At 43.8% G+C, this 16122-nt stretch overlaps 1 protein-coding gene across 3 annotated transcripts in view; it reads right to left on the reverse strand.

Annotated features, from left to right (window-relative positions):
• The window catches only part of LOC124257691 (E3 ubiquitin-protein ligase LRSAM1-like), a 36377-nt gene extending 21820 nt beyond the window's left edge, over positions 1 to 14557 (reverse strand). For 2 of the 3 annotated variants that reach the window (XR_006893332.1, XM_046691824.1), the window contains exons 1-7: positions 14439 to 14556; positions 13415 to 13518; positions 12813 to 12866; positions 12354 to 12398; positions 11504 to 11575; positions 10897 to 10965; positions 8185 to 8269 (exon numbers count right to left, since the gene is read on the reverse strand). Coding sequence is in view for 2 of the 3 variants with exons in the window: in XM_046691824.1 (XP_046547780.1) it covers positions 8185 to 8269; positions 10897 to 10965; positions 11504 to 11575; positions 12354 to 12398; positions 12813 to 12866; positions 13415 to 13495 (406 nt within the window). In the remaining variant the exon portion in view is untranslated. Of the gene's footprint in view, positions 1 to 8184; positions 8270 to 10896; positions 10966 to 11503; positions 11576 to 12353; positions 12399 to 12812; positions 12867 to 13414; positions 13519 to 14438 lie in introns of all 3 variants that reach the window. The other variant, XM_046691825.1, reaches the window with a different exon arrangement.
• Between the last annotated feature and the right edge of the window lie 1565 nt (positions 14558 to 16122).

Raw genomic sequence — 16122 nt, forward strand, 5'->3', positions numbered from 1 at the left:
TTTAACGTTCAGTACCACAACATCATCTTATGACTTCCACTACTTACCACAGTAAGATCACATAGATGTGTATAGGTACTTAGGAGCATGAACGCTACGAAGTGTAACACTTCGGGAATGACTCACTTCACTGACGTAACTACTCCGTGGAGCAGAGGACAGTAAGTGAGGTGGCGATTCTCCAGAGTCTCAATACAAAATAAGAGGAGAAATCTAAATCCCGGAAGAATCAAAGACACAAAACAGAAATAAGTTTCAGATTTATTCAGATTGTACACAAGCAGAAAGGATCGCGACTGGTGATCATCTATGCTAATGGGTATCCTTATAGCATCGTAGCACAAGGAAGTTCATTATCTGCGATGTTGTGCCGCTGACAACTGTTGGGCAAGGATGAGTGGTCCAAACTGATGAAGGCCTTGAATATCCATCACCGACACCGGTAATGAGACGAAAATACAGTGTCAGAACGCCAAAAACAACCCTCCATTATAGCCATTAACGAGCAGTTACTATGCAACGCCATAGTAGAAGCCAATGCCCTGGTTTCATGAGGGTTGGATGCCGTAGGTGGCGGTAGGCTTAGGCTCATAGTATTGTAGCTCGTAGCCAATATGAGAGAGATGTGCGAGAGACTTCCGCCTTGAAAGCAGTAGACAAGGGTATAAACAGTCTCTTACGCAAGCGGCGGCGCTCTTGCGATGCTTTAAGGAAAATGCTAAGCTCTCTAACTGGACAGAGAGACAGATCCTCGACATCTTCTGGACCCAAAATAGTAGACAAAGGTGAGATTGTAAAAAGGCGTTCAGGTTGACCTGGCAACTGGTTTTTAGCGACAAAATCCCCAAATTACCTTGCCATGTCTACCCTGTTCAAAACGGACACGACTGACATCTAGAGCATGAAGTTCTGATACTCGTGCCGCCGTGGCCAAGGCAATCAGGAAAAAGGTCTTGAACTAAACCTGTTCAAAAATGCTTGTCCTATAAGGGGGTTCATTATGCTCGGACACTAAGTGGCTAAGAACCAATGGATAAGTCCAAAGCTGGTGGATCTAAATTTCCTGGATTGGTCGGCTAGCTTAAAAGATCGAGGCAGTACTGCAGTTCCGCACCATCAAAACCTTCGCACCAGAAGTCGTGTAGCTAAGACCGAATTAATAGCTGCCAAGTAAGTGGCTAAAGTGGAACCCTTGAGTTTCCTTGTAGCCCGCAAATGTTGTAAATATTCCGCAACAACCTGGGGCGAAGCAGTAGTAGGGGAAGTGATCCCTCTGACCCGACAAAAACATTCAAATTTCTTCCACTTATTGCTATATAAAGAGCATGTAGACGTACGATGAGCTGCAGTGATAGCTGAGGCCACTCTGTGAGAATAACCTTTGGCCATTAGTGATTTCTGCAAATGTGCCATACGTGAAGATTGAACGTCTGTGGTGACTCGTGATACACGCCCGAGTGTGGATGAACTAGTAGGTCGTCCTGCATGGGAAGAGGAATACTGCTTCGACTGACTAGTCCGACTTCTAACCAGCTGCTTGCCGCCCAAAGGGCTACCAAAAGCAGTTGTACTTTGTTGGTTAACAGAATTTTCTGAATGACCTTGTGAAGTAGAGCCGGGGTTGGAAACACATAAGCGTTGAGACCCTCCCAGGGAATGGCCAGGGCGTCGTGATCCCAAGCTAGTGGATCTGGAATTGGAGATACGAATCTCGGCAGTTGGGAGTTGAACCGAGTGGCAAACAGGTCGACACTTGGCCGAGAGAGCGGGTAAATTATCAGCAGGTGAGACATCTTGAGTAGAGCAGCCCAGTGCTGATTTGCCAGTAATACTGCCTTGAACTCCACAATGTTTATGTGGAGTGACTTTTCTTCAGACAACCACTGCCCTGCCACTTGATGCTGAAGGAAGTGGGCGCCCCAACCTTCGAGAGAAGCGTCCACAAACAACTGATGGGTCGGACTGAAGGTCACCAAAGAGACGCCGGTGCAAGCATTCTGTTCATTGGACGCAGTTCCCTGGGTAACCGAATCAACTCCTGAGGGTTGTTGGCTTGAAGATGCGGTCGCAGAAATAACTGAAGCGGGGGAAGCTGCATCTGACCTCTGTAAGTCAGAGCCTGAGCTGACATTAGTAAGCCCAGCAACTCTTGCCACTGGCGTAGAGTTCTGGGGAGATCCAAGGCTAGAGGAACCAGACGCTGAATTTTGGTCCACCTGTCCTGGGGAACAAACAACATGGCTTGTTCTGTGTTGAAAACTGCTCCTATGAACTGAAGTCTGCGAGTCGGTGTTAACTCCGACTTCTCGTAATTGAGGAGCCACCCTAACTGTTTGAGCAGCTTGATGGTGAACTCCCGATGGATTTGAAGAACGATTGGATCCTGTTGTGCCTGAATACAATCGTCTATATAGCTTTTGAAGGTAACTCCCCGAGAATGCAGGAAACTGCTGATGGGTTTGGTCACCCGAGTAAATAGCCACGGGGCCGTAGAGATTCCAAATGGAAGGACTTTCCATTGGAAGTGATGGCCCTCGAAGGTGAACCTCAGGTACTTCCGATGATCTGGGTGAATTGGAATGTGAAGGTATGCGTCTTGAAGGTCAAGGGATATGATGAAATCTCCTTTCTTCAGGGTTGAACATAGAAGACTGACTGATACAATTCCAAAATGAGGTGGCGGTTGAAGGAAACGAGTGTTGAACGCCTTCATATTGAATATGAGACACAGCTTGCTTGAGTTTTTCTTTGGCACAAGAAGACTCGGGGAGTAAAAGCCTGGAGTTATGCACACAGGATCAAGGCGTTCTACCACATGTTTCTCCAGTAGTGTTGATACTGTGGACGAAAGGACTGCAGCCTGATCCTGAAGATATGTTCACTGCACAGGTTGAATGACAACAGGCATTCGATAGCCGTGAATGAGAGTCATTGTGACAAAAGGATACTCTAGAAACTCCCAGCTGGGAGCAAACAGACCTAACCTCCCGCCTACAGGGGAATTGAACACCGGAACCACCGGATCCGACAGAACCAATCCGAACTCTGATTTCCACAAGTCACTGTTTGGAGTTTTTACTTCCGGTTCCAGCGTCTAAAGGGGTGACGTGACGCGGAACCACGAAAAGACTTCCTGCCCCTGCCTTGTGGTTGAGAAGACGCCTTGTCTTTCAAACAGTCACGAAGGTCTAGACTGGAAGGGGTAAAGTTTGGGGTTCAATGGTGCCGCATAGAGTCTTGAACTTGAATTTTTTGCAACTCCAAGAGATCTACAGATACTTGAAACTGATTAAGACGGTCCACTTTGGATGCAACTTCTGCAATAGACCCATTGAACACCATATCCCCTGACCATGGTTGACGAAACAATTCAGCCTTGAATCTATCTTCCCATGAGGATAAATTCAAAGGGCCCCGATGCCTAATGGCAAGTAGATAGCCAAAGAAATGAGAAAGTTGCCCCCAAACCACCTGGAATTGATCTAATATCAGAGCCATACTTCCTCTAATGAATGCATCCTGGTCCGTATAGGCATGATTGACGGCCGCAGCCACAGCGTCAACAGCCGAAATAATACAACTAATGGAAGGAATAGAATGCCGAATCGCAGCATCTAGAAAGTTGAACACCATGACTATGTGCCGTCGAAGGTCGGAACCTTGGAGCTGACAAAGCATCATTCGTCCTCCTAAGCTTCTTGAAAGCCGCATCAAGAGAAGAAGGTAATTGTTGAATACATGGACGCAAAGGTAGTGTGATACTGGAAATATCTCTATTTGTCATGGCATAAGACGTGGCCAAATCATCTGGAGATTTACTAAGAGGTAGCTGAAGTTTTTCAACTATCCAAGCTAGCACGTGAGCTGGTGCAACAACATCAAAACTGCCACCAGGAGTGGAGATGTCTGATTGCCCAGGTGAAGGTAAAGGAGTCTGAGACCGAGTCAGATCCCTCGAATCCACAGGACCATTATTGCTAGGTATGGTAAACAATTGTTGAACTTGAGAGGACGAATGACACTGATTCCAAGCCGATGTAACAGCACGAGGCATGGTGTCTAAATCCGGCGCTGGAGAGGAATCAACTGCAGGATTCCATGACTCAGCAATAACCTGTGACCGAGGCAAAGTAGAAGTGGTATGGCGTGAAGGTGAACGCCGATCCACTGAAGCATAACGCAGCCTAGCAGGTGAAACCACCTGCACAGAACGATGTTGATGAGGGGAACTATCACGTAAAGGTGCTGAGCGCAAGTACTCACTAGCTCTAGACTGACTAGACGGGATATACTGATTCACCTGAGGTGAATGAGACCGACTACCAGAATCACTCTGACAAAAAGACACCATACGGCTAGGTGAACTGGATCAAAATGGCGAACCACTTTGACTAGGTGAGACTGAACGACTATGTGAATCAAAACGCTGTGGTGAATTGATTCGACTATGAGATGGTGAGTCGAATCAAAACACATGGTGAGGAGAATTGAGTCAGGAATGTGAACCGGTTCGTCCTGGTGAATCCATTCGATTAAGTGAACCAGTTCGGTCTGGTGAGCGGGCTCGGCTGAGTGAACTCGTTCGACCCTTGGCAATGACACGGCTAGGCAAATGGTTCCGTTCTAGTGAACCAACACTGGCATAAAACCCAATTCTGATTGGTGAAATGAATCGAGGTGGTGAATTGGTTCGGACTGGTACATTGGAAGGACGACGAGAGCTCGAGCGTGAACAAGATCTAGAACGACACTTCCCAGCAGTAGAAGAACGAATTCAAACCTCCGAACCAGATGGTGACTCAACTTGTGTGGGTGAATTGTTTCGGTGGGATGAAACCGTATGATTAGGAGAACGGTTACGTTCCAACCGTGCCGATCCACGCTTCGATGATAAATGCTTGGATTTAGAAGTTTTCGAGGACTGTGAACGGTCCAATGAAACGGATCTATGAGATAAAGTAGATCGCAGGTCTTGTGTAGAGGAAATATCATTCATTACCCCCCTTGCATGCCCATGAGAACTTGAGCTAGGTCAAAAAGCCTTCTAACATTCTCAGACAAATAGGAATCAGACAAACCGTCCATAAAATCTTTGTCAGGAGAGACGGGAGAATTAGAATGACGAGCATTTAGGGTGGGGAGATCTAAACATTGTTTTTTTAGCGGGAGATGGACCAAATCCCGCAGAAGCATTCCTGGCCCTATCTGCCAAACGTCTGGCACAAGCACGTTTGTAAGCTTTAAAATCCTCATTAGACAAGTCCTGAACACTTAGGACAACCTTTGTCCCAATCACAACAACCCACATAATCAACACACGATGTGTGTGGGTCCCTAGCTGAAAAAACTTTATTACGCTTAGCGCAAAACTTTTGTTTTCTGGCCTGAACAGGCTTATCCATGTTGAGCAATTCTCAGACAAAAACAAATTTCATGTCCACTCTGTCGAGCGACAAGAAAGAGAATGAGTATCGTGATCACGTGGGTGAGGACTGCGTATGCCACGTGCTGTCATGGACCAGTGAGCATGGCTGAGGCAGGAAGGCATGCACAGCACGGGGACAGGGACAAGGTTGGCCTGGAGCAAAGTTTAATTCGTTTCCACTCATGGTCGAATCAAAAGAGAGAAGTGCAAGTCGTGAGATAGGATAAGTTTAAAAATGTAATTTTCTGATTAAAATTGATACTTTATACTTATCCTGACTCATGCTATTTGCTTGTCTTCTTCTTGCGAACACAGTGGAACACTTGTATCCCCCAATTGAAGTTCCCTTCAATGTAAAATCACTAATTAGTACTCACGAGTTATCTGTTCCCTCAAAGGCGCGGGAACGAGGGCGCCACCTCCTGCCATGTGCCTCACTGTCTCCTTATAAAGCGAGCCCAACACTAGAATTTTCAGGGAAATCCAAAGTGTTATGTGGGGAGGACGGGAGGGCTTAGTCAGGATAAGTATAAAATATCAATTTTAATCAGAAAACTACATATTTTTTCTTATCCTGACTCATGCTATTTGCTTGTAGAATCAGACGGAAACGGAGGTGGGAATACAGAATACTTTGGATTTTAGATAATTAGTGATTTCTGTAATGAATTGTCTGTAGATCTGCGTAGTGGTCAACTTGGTGTGACTATGGCTCCTTGCATGTAGATAATCGTATCGTAGTCCGGGATTGCATACCTAGCAATATATACGGAAATGGTGATTCCTGTGATGATCTGTGAAATGTCGTTGATGCCCTTGATGTAGGTAGTCGGCCTGAAGATCCTTAATTAGGCTCTTCATCTGTAATTAGTACTTCGCGTAACTATATAACGCTCAAGTTAAAAAGTTAAGTACTGAGACATCTCTGTCTTGTGGATGTCTGTGCGAATACCTTCGCCAAGAGGCTCGGTAATTCTCGCGTAGGCTTGTAGACGGTATGTGGCATACAGTTGATAGACAAGTACTGCGATGTCTCTGCTTTGCTGGATACTTGTGTGTAAATCGGGCGAGGGATCGACGTGGTGAATACCCCGACGAACTGTAGGGTGACCTGTAGTTTCGCTTAAGGTCATAATGAATCCCTCGACAAACTATAGGATCTAAGATGTCTTGAACGGACTGACGAAAGTGGCTTCTATACGGAGACTTTCGCGGGAGACTTCCTTGGCTTAACGATGGTGGCTTCGTGGAAGCTCTCGGTGAATCCCTTTATAGATCTTCTGAATGAAGATGACTTGGAGCCACTTAACCTTCGTGGAAGGTATCGAGTCAGAGTCTGAATCATTAGATAGGAGCTTGCTTCAGCGAATCGACCTCTGTGTTCTTCAGGGTCTGAGCTCGGTGAAGCACTCCTCCTCCGTGAAGCCTTCGCGAATGGTGAGGATCTGGGTCCTTCGTGGAGGCGACTGGGACGCCCTTCGCGAAGGCTTCGATCTGGGCTGGGTTGCCCTTCGTGGGAGGCGCTGCCTGTGGGCTCTGGGGCCCTACGCTGGTCAAGCAAACGGGCTCTGGGGCCCTACAAGACTGTAAGTGGGTTGGGCTCTGGGGCCCATGGCTCTGAGGCCTCTGTAAACCGTGACGATCTTCCATCAACATCATAATCTGGTTGACCAGGTCCCCTGGGACGGTCTCATGCTGATGTAGACGCTGCCCTCTGTATGGTAGCGACGGACCCTCAGGTAGATTCTCTGCCGTCAGTGTAGGCATCTCTAGCTGTGTGTTGATCTGCGCTGAGGTGACGGTAGCCAATAGTGGTCGCTTCTTATTGCCGTATATCTGGAATGATGATCGGTAGATCGTCATCATATAAACCCAATTCTGAAAACAGGAAGAATGTCAGATGAAAAACTGTTAGTAGTCTTCGTAGGTTTCACTTTCGACGAAGATGTAGCCCTGGGGGTGCGGAGCGTACGCTATGACGACGTAGAAGCTCTCCTGGTCTTAGACTGGGACGACGGGATGTCCTGGGATGCAGGTCGCTTCTTGGAGATAGCGGACTGCGTCCCACGCTTCTCCCCCGAGGGCAACTCAAGCGGAACACCAGACGGAAGGGGGTCATCCGCCAACAGTTGACATGGTATATCAGACTCTGATCTATTAGCCATGACTGAAGACTGTTTCCGTAATCTATCTGCTGCGCGTCTCAAGATGCAAAATAAATATTTATCAAAGGCAGAATTAGATAATTTAATACGATGATTGCAACGTGAAACAGTAGAGCATGGCGTAATACAACTAGGGCATATTAAATGCGGATCAGCAGCAGAGAAAACGTAATTTACAAACAGTGCAAATTTTCATTAACGCAATCTACTGAGCAAACACGGCGAACCGTGAATAAAACAGTAGAAACACGAATAGATATCAATGCATCATGTATAAAGATACTAGTTACACCTCTGTAGATGATTATAAGAGGTAAACAACTAAATATAAATAAAGGATATAATGTGTAGGGAGACACAGGCGCTCTCACGTCCTGCTCACTGGGCGAAGAAGGAGAGAGTGAAGCACATGGCAGGAGGTGGCGCCCTCGTTCCCGCGCCTTTGAGGGAACAGATAACTCGTGAGTACTAATTAGTGATTTTACATTGAAGGGAACTTCAATTGGGAGATACAAGTGTTCCACTGTGTTCGCAAGAAGAAGACAAGCAAATAGCATGAGTCAGGATAAGAAAAAATATTTAAATTATTCTTACTTTTAACGTTCAGAGTCTGGAGTGAACGGAGGTCGCCTATTGTATCTGGAATCTTCTTCAACTTGTTGCCCTCCAAACTCAACACCTGTGAAAATGATCATACAGCAGATATAGAGAGTGAATAAGACAGACGATGATAGAGCCAGTGATCAATGGTGGTGGCGTGGAGTCATTCTGCTATAACACAGTCACACCAACTGGCTACAACATCTACACTGAAGTCCAGTTGTCTTCAAATCAGATGTCAAATCCTCTGTTAGGCAGAAATCAGTTCAATTCTGGTGAACTTTTACTATATTAATCACTGTTTTAATCCCAGATGTCTCACATTGGATTAGAACAGTTCTTAGTTGTCTGGAACTCAGATAGGTTGAAAGCTGTGTTATGTTCATCCTCGATAATCTCCAGGGTATACGTTACGATCACTCTCCACTATACCCTGGATGCATCCACGGCTTGGCCCGATAATTATATTACCTCCCTCAGCTAAGCCGCCGTTACATCCGAGCGTGCCAGTGTCAACAAAGATAGCGGTCGCAGTCCGGAAGGCTTGTGGCAGTGCCACTCAGATTTTTTAGGAAATAATACAGACAAATTGACAGATCTGAAACATATATAAAAGAACTCCTTCTACCTCTTTCAGACTACCTCTGCATCAATTGTGTTGCCAAGTTTCAACGGTTAGATAATTTAAGAAGCGAAAGTGAGTTGTGATTGGTTCGCTCAACTTCCCAGTGTAGACACCTGATTGGGTAAAAAGCCAGCCAAGGCAGGAAATAAAATCATCGGGCCAAGCCGTGGATGCATCCAGGGTATAGTAGAGAGTGATCGTAATGTATACCCAGGAGATTATCGAGGATGTGTTATGTTAAACTCAGTTCAATCCTGTCAAAGTCTTATTACCCTGGGTAAGATATTACTATGTATATTACTACTTTAAACCAGCCATATCAAACTGGATGTAATACTAGTTTCTCAGTTGTCTCGAACTGAATTTAAGGTTTCTTTACCTTACCCTGGTAAGTCATACTCAATGTCAAAATGAAAAACAAAACCTGGTACAATTTAAAACTGGCCTAAAACTACACTATAGTCAGCCATTGTGGCCACCAGATCACCACATGGTTCCAGTGTATTAGCAGGTGCTTCCTGTAGATGTGGTGGTCTATTGGATAGGCCTGTCAACATGCAGCCCACTGCACTGAGTACACTATAGTCAGCCATTGTGGCCACCAGATCACCACATGGTTCCAGTATATTAGCAGGTGCTTCCTGTAGATGTGGTGGTCTATTGTATAGGCCTGTCAACATGCAGCCCACTGCACTGAGTACACTGTAGTCAGCCATTGTGGCCACCAGATCATCACATGGTTCCAGTGTATTAGCAGGTGCTTCCAGTAGATGTGGTTGTCTATTGGATAGGCCTGTCAACATGCAGCCCACTGCATTGAGTACACTATAGTCAGCCATTGTGGCCACCAGATCATCACATGGTTCCAGTGTATTAGCAGGTGCTTCCAGTAGATGTGGTGGTCTATTGGATGAGCCTGTCAACATGCAGCCCACTGCATTGAGTACACTATAGTCAGCCATTGTGGCCACCAGATCATCACATGGTTCCAGTGTATTAGCAGGTGCTTCCAGTAGATGTGGTGGTCTATTGGATAGGCCTGTCAACATGCAGCCCACTGCACTGAGTACACTATAGTCAGCCATTGTGGCCACCAGATCATCACATGGTTCCAGTGTATTAGCAGGTGCTTCCTGTAGATGTGGTGGTCTATTGGATAGGCCTGTCAACATGCAGCCCACTGCACTGAGTACACTATAGTCAGCCATTGTGGCCACCAGATCATCACATGGTTCCAGTGTATTAGCAGGTGCTTCCTGTAGATGTGGTGGTCTATTGTATAGGCCTGTCAACATGCAGCCCACTGCACTGACTACACTATAGTCAGCCATTGTGGCCACCAGAACATGAATCTAGTTTACTTATTTTTAGCACAAGCTGCTGCAACTTATTTTGCCAAGAATCCCCACAGAAGACCATAGTATTTGATGTTTCAGAGAATGGTCTAGATGTGTCACACTACCATAGACTTTGAAATTCACATGAGTGTGCTGGCCTAAGACTGCTACAAGATAACTTGAGTAACTTGAAAGTAGCATTTGGGGGAATGCTACCTTACTTAACATGTGACCTTTAACAATTAGGTCTTTAGTGAGTGAGTTAATATTTAATGTCACATCGGCAATATTTCAGCCATATCGTGACTATTAGGTCTTTAAGTGAGGATGACTGTCATGGGATCTTTGTCATGACCCTATTTTAACATATTCAAATATTCCCTCAATTTAAGTACTTTAACAGTAACACTAAAGGAATTAAACTCTTCCATGGTGGAAGTCTGGGATTATTATGGGTCATGTATATTTATTTAGGAGATATTATCTCATACATATGTATATGTTTTCCTGTAAATTTTTCTAAATACTTCTATACTGACTGACTGAGTTTAGTTTTACGCCGCTTTTAGCAATATTCCACGGCGGGGGAACCTGAAATGGGCTTCACACATTGTACCCATGTGGGGAATCGAAAACGGGTCTTTGGCGTGACGAGCCAACGCTTTAACCACTAGGCTACCCCACCGCCCCTAAATACGTCTATAACAAACACTGATGGACGTATTCTGTAGAGAGCTGACCTACCTGTAAGTTTACAAGTATTCCTATATCTTCAGGTATAACCTTAATCTCATTGTTGTGGACGTCCAACACCTGAAATGTACAGTATTAAAAGCCATTGAATCAAAACAGAATCAAGTCTCTGCGAGATGACAAAGTATCCATAGCAACCTACAACTCATCAAAAAAGACAGATCCTCCCAGCTCACAGCTATCAATTAGCTTGATTATCAACTACCATTTCAACTGTATTTTGGTAGTGGCTGCAAAGTCAATTTCACACCGAGACCGCTATATAACTGACCAATGAATGCTTTCAGTGAAATACTACATGATAGGGGGTGGAGCATTTTGCGAAAGGGCATCAGTCCCTGTGTTTCTATATGACTGGGTGTTTGATGGTAGATAGACATAAAATTTCATCAGTGCACCAGGTGATTTCTTTAATTTTGGCCATAGAATAACTAATCATTCTCATAGGGTGTAAATTGTTGCTGACTGCACAAAAGGCAAAACAATTAACTGTCAAACTTTATTGGATCTTTCCCAAACATAACTCAGTTCTTCATTAGCCACTTTATGAAATAGTAAGAAGGTAAATGTGAACAGACAAAATATACGTAGTACATACCCTGAGTGTGATCAGATCCGAGAAGTTTCCCCCTGAGATGGAACCCAGCCAGTTGTCATGCAGCAGCAAGGCCTAGGTAGAACAGGGAAACTTTACATCTTACCAGGCCAGTGACTGAGATGGGTCGGAACTGTCTGCACAATATGACAGTTTTATCACAGCATCTTGGAATAATGGCGGAGTAAAACTCAAAGCGATGCAGGTGTTGATGCTTAGCACTGTAGTAAAATCCACGCATATGGGACAATATGAACAAAGGATCACAATCGTGGTGAATTTAGTCTACCCTGAATTGATAATCCTTACATAGCAAGGGGAGGTAACTTATGTCTTTTAACACCACAGGGCAACCTTTTGGTGAATAGAGACATTATAAAACAGTTTATTATTAAAGGGTTCAACACTGTACACATAGTACAGTGAATTCCAATTCAGTCCCTATTATAAGATATACAAAGTCTACATGCATAAAATATTTAATGAAAGAAAACACTGGGAATTTTAAGTCTTGAGATTAACATTCTTGCTTGCTGGTGAATCAGTTAATCTTCCAGCAGTATGTTTAAAGCTATGAATGAATGAGTAAGTTTATTTTTACGCCGCACTCAGCAATATTCCAGCTACATGGTAGTGGTTTGTAAATAATCAAGTCTGGACCAGACAATCCACTGATCAACAGCATGAGCATCGATCTACGCAGTTGGGATACGATGACAGCTATGAATGAACATTAGGTAGACAATAGTTAACCGTCGAAGTCAGTGTGCTGTATGGTGTGTACACCTTCCGTGATGGTCTTACTGATGTATACAACGAACACTTGTGGATTCAGGCAGTGTCTGTGACTTACTTCTTTCTGCAGAATCTTGCATCTTGCAAACACTCCTGAAGGAATCTACAATGTAAAACAAGACAAACTCTCAATAAAACTCAAACTCTCTAAAAAAAGTTAACACCTGCTTTTCACAACTGCCTATTTGCATGACAGATTATCTAAAGTACACCAATATGAAAGATGTGGGTAGTCCTTAACATGCTTTGAGTAGTATAATAAAAAATATTTCGTCATTGCCATCTCCATGGCTCCAGACTCCTCCTGACAACAGCATTTTGCAAATCTATGATGAATAAATCTTTAAATGTATAACATATTTTTATTCCTGAAAACATTGTACATAGTAGCATTTAACAGGGACAGTGTGTTTCTGTGCCCTACATGAAATTGGTACAAAGTGTTAGGCATTGTAGGCATTCACATAAAACATAATTATAAGAAAAAGATGACAATGCTGATAATGACAAAACTTACATGACTTATCTCACATGCTGACAGATCAAACGTCGGCTCTGGATTATCCTGGGCCTAAAAATAAACATACATCCTCAAACATCAGCACACTAAGCACAGTGAATCACTGTTAACAATATCGATGTGATATCAGAGCACATGCTCCAGGGCTCGATTTAAGAGATGTTAATCTACTTGCACAAGTGCAACCTAAGGAAAGAACCTAGTTGCACCAGCCAAATTTTAAGTTGCTGCTTTTATTGCAATATGTAATGAAAGAAATAAGCTATTGAATTATTTAGATGCTTTATTTAGAAGTTTACCCACTTAAAAATTGACCTGCACCTGGTGTAAGTTAGACTAATAACTAAGCTGCACTTTATAATATTGGATGGCACCAGTGCAAGTAACAAAGCATTAAATCGAGCCCTGTGCTCTGAAGTCTAAGCCAGTGATTAAAGAGATTACAATGCTAGCCTGAATGTCCCCAACAAACTCTACTAGTTGCTACGAGAGTAAACCTAAAAAATGTGTACATTTGTTACAATGAGTCAGACAGAATTTCTAGATCAGTTCAAAAATGATGAGTACAGTTGCTACAACTATCAGGCTACTAGTCTCACCAAATACTCCTGTCTCTCCTGACGCTTCTTTCCTTTTTCACTTTGCTTCCTGAAGAGTGGCATTTTCACCTCAATCGACATGGATCCTTCAGTCCATCATCCACCTGAAGTCACAAGTCATTGTTCTCACCTTTGACAGTATAACATCGCCATTCCATTATGAATCTATGATAAATATCCTGGATTTAGTAGCTCTGTATCATCCGTGAAGGTCCGGGTTAGAATGAACCTGCAGTAACCCATGCTTGTCGTAACAGTAACAGGTGACCAACGGGATCGGGTGGTCAGACTCACTGGCTTGGTTGACACATGTCATCGGTTCCCAATTGCGCAGATCGATGCTCATGCTGTTGATCACTGGATTGTCTGGTCCAGACTCGATTATTTACACTACAGACTGCCGCCATATATCATGAAAGTTGCCGAGTGCGGCGTAAAACTAAACTCACTCACTAGTAGCTTTGTATAAGAAATGGCATCACTGTCCCTGTATCTCTTTTTTAAGAACTTCCCACAGAATGTTTCTTGTAAAGGAGGGAAATTTGACTGGACAGTTGCCATTTGAATTTTAGTCCAAATAAAGCTATGATGGGGAACTGTCAAGTATTATACCTAGGAGAGCACCGTATTACCTGAACACCACAATATGCTTTACAAACAAAAAGAAGACGGCATTACGTTTACGGTTGGTGAAGTAATGACCAATTTAACATGTGTAGCAGTACAACACTTTGTGTTCCAACTTGAAAAATGACTTTTGAAAACGAACGTAGGTGTGTTCAGCTTCAGTACACAGCTTCTGTGGCTACATGGTATTCTGGAAGATCGTATTTCTACTTTAAATATATTTATGAAAACATTTTTAACAATGACAGAAGCTCGCATGGTCTGCTGTTAAAATGAAAGCACCAAGGCGAGTCGATGGTTGCCAATATGATAAATCTGACATGTTTAATGTAATAATGGTTCAAAACAACTCACAACAAGGGTCCATACATAACCAAAACAAAATGTTTGTACTCACATCTAAGACGTCACGAACAATTAATACGTATTAAATACACCCAGAAAATACAAAACACACCGTTATGCGTTGTAAACAGATGTCGTAGATTACGACATTTACAAATATTGTTACCGGAAGTAGCGCACGAAGATAGTAAGGGAGGTAATCCAAAGCAAGACACTTAAATCAGAGTTACCTACCCTTTATATAGACAAGCAGCTGTCGAGGATAAAATGGAAACGGTGTCCTTTCGAATGTTTTCAAAATATCACTCTAACCAGCATTTCGTTTTTGCAGCTTTATTCAAGGGTCTCCCCTGTATGTAGGATGACAAACCATGACCATATGGGAACAAGTGTCAACAGGCCTGAGCATGTTGATAGTTTGCGAGAGGACCCCACAGCGGCTATGGGCTACTTAGGAGACAATGATTGGCAGTTGAATGACATGTTATTTATTTCGGTGTCACAGCGAAAGGATGCTTTTATGAAATCGGAAAAACTGACTACTATAAAAAATGAGCATGTGTCTTATTTTCAGCAGAGTCGATTGTACAATTGTGACTGATGAGTATGTGTGTGACGCCGTATTCAGCAGTATTCAAGCTATATTCAGCAGTATTACAGCAGTATTCAGCTGTATTCAGCAGTATTACAGCTGTAAGTCCTGGTTTGGACTGCGAATAGGTCTTCAGTAACTCATGCTTGTCGTAAGAGGTGCATGACTAACGGTATCGGGTGAACCATGTCGGATTAGCTGACCTGGGACCCTATCCACAAGGAGTTTGTGGCATTATGCCATTCGTAAGCCAATGATGTATAATAGAGTTACGATTGGTCGTAACGTTACTAACGCTTTGTGGATCTGGGCCAAGATTTTCGAAGCTCTCTGAGCGCTTAAATAGTCGGAAGTTAATGCAAATGTATAGCACTTACGGCAATCTTTACGCTAAGAGAGCTTCGGAAATCTTGTTCCCTGCAGGAACCGGTTTAACAAAGCCACCGTAGCGCTACCCCTGTCGTAAGTCTATGTTAAAGCAGGTTATGAAACTCCCAATTTTTTTTAGCTAGACCACAGGGCTGGTTAGATGTAAAACTTGCAAGCCCTGACCAAAACTTACCTGCCCACAAAATATCTTACATGTCTAAATTTTAACCCGACCTTTGGGCAAGTGAATTTGAGAATCTGGCAGTCCCGTGTTGAAAATAACCCATCCCGGGCGGTCGGGCAGGCAGGTATTTCGAACGCTGATTAAAGCATGGGAGTTACGATCACCTTAGCGCTACGATCGCTTTGTGAAATCGGGCCCAGGTTGACGTGTATCATCGAATCCCAGGTACGTATAGATCGATGCTCGTGTTGTCAATCACTGGATAGTCTGTTATAGACTGTATTATTTACAGGACACCGTCTGTGTTGGAACAGAGTGAAGCGTTAAACAACAATCAAGTCATCATTGGATTCCGTTGGAACATCAGCAGTTGCCACAGACATAATTCCAGGAACCATCACCTGTGCTCCTCGTGGTCGGAATAGGGACCCAGATTTAATTATTGTTGTCAGATTGTCTGCATAGGACAACTTGTAAATTGAGAAACATCTTCTGAACAGTGACCTTCGTTATAACGGAGTGAACGTTCACATGTCTGACGCTCACTGGTGGTGAATCCGGGTAGGGAGGATATGGGTATCGCACGGTCTC

The sequence above is a fragment of the Haliotis rubra genome, unplaced genomic scaffold (genome assembly GCF_003918875.1).
Source record: "Haliotis rubra isolate DU_JTF1 unplaced genomic scaffold, ASM391887v1 Scf67, whole genome shotgun sequence".
Lineage (NCBI taxonomy): Eukaryota > Metazoa > Mollusca > Gastropoda > Lepetellida > Haliotidae > Haliotis > Haliotis rubra.